General features: G+C 75.8%; 1 protein-coding gene across 1 annotated transcript in view; it reads left to right on the top strand.

Annotated features, from left to right (window-relative positions):
* Positions 1-957, top strand: part of MNEG_16540 (hypothetical protein) — a gene marked incomplete at both ends in the record, with an annotated part of 1,687 nt that extends 730 nt beyond the window's left edge. The window contains 2 exons of the mRNA XM_014034990.1: positions 49-279; positions 556-957. Coding sequence (XP_013890444.1) covers positions 49-279; positions 556-957 — 633 coding nt within the window. The remainder of the gene's footprint in view (positions 1-48; positions 280-555) is intronic.
* Positions 958-999: the final 42 nt, after the last annotated feature.

Raw genomic sequence — 999 nt, 5'->3', positions numbered from 1 at the left:
ACACACACACACACATACACACACACACATCCCCGCGCGCGTCCCCAGGTGCTGTCGGCCTCAGTGGCAGACCTGCGCATCGTCGCGACCGCCTGCGGCTGGTCCCACATGCGCGGCTGGTTCGTGGCTGCAGACGCGGCCGGCAGTGCCGCCGCCCCCGCCGCGGCCGGCGCTGCGACGAAGCCCGGCGGCAAGGGCGGGCGGGACGCGGGCGGCGGCGGCGGCGGCGGGAGGGCCGCGGACTACTCGCTGCAGCTGTCGGAGGATTTCTACAGAGCGGTGAGCAGGCCGGGGCCGGGGCGGCGGAGGTTGCGGGGGAGCGGCCCCGCAGCCGACCCCTAAACAGCCTCGGCCACGCCCCGCGGCTCCGGCTGGGCGCGCCCCTTGATGCCCGTGCGCCGCGGGGAGGCGCGTCGCTTTGACCTCTTTTGAACGCCGCGCCGCCGGCAGCCCGCTCGCGCGCGCACGCGCCTGCCACCCCCCCCCTCCACACCACATACACACACACACACGCACGCGCGCGCGCGCACGCGCGCGCACACGCACGCCCCGCAGGCGTGCGAGCAGCGCTCCCACCCGCCCATCACCCCCTGCTGCGCGAAGCACGCCGCCGCGCACCGGGAGCTGCTGCTGCTGGGCCGCCCCGTGCCCTACGACAAGGTCGCGGCGGCGGACGAGTCGCCAGAGGACGTCGTGTGCGGGCAGAGCGAGTGTGGCGCGGCTGTGGCCGACGTCTTCGCAGGCGTCAGCGACGAGCAGGTGGGCGTGGTGTTGCGCGGCGCACGCCAGGGCGCGGCCTCGGGCCGGACCGGACCGGGAGGACGCCCACGGGGGCCCGCGCGGCAGGGCGGGGCGGGGCGGGGCGCGCGCTGCTCCCGCCTCCCCTCCCGCCCGCCGCCGGCCGTTCTGTTGTGCCGGCCTTCCAAGTTCCGGGTTAAGCCTCACACGGCTGCCTGATTGCTGGATCCGTATGCCTCCATCGTCACCGTAATCTCCCCC

The sequence above is a fragment of the Monoraphidium neglectum genome (assembly GCF_000611645.1).
Source record: "Monoraphidium neglectum strain SAG 48.87 unplaced genomic scaffold scaffold06486, whole genome shotgun sequence".
Classification (NCBI taxonomy): domain Eukaryota; kingdom Viridiplantae; phylum Chlorophyta; class Chlorophyceae; order Sphaeropleales; family Selenastraceae; genus Monoraphidium; species Monoraphidium neglectum.
This window is presented reverse-complemented; position numbering and strand designations above follow the sequence as displayed.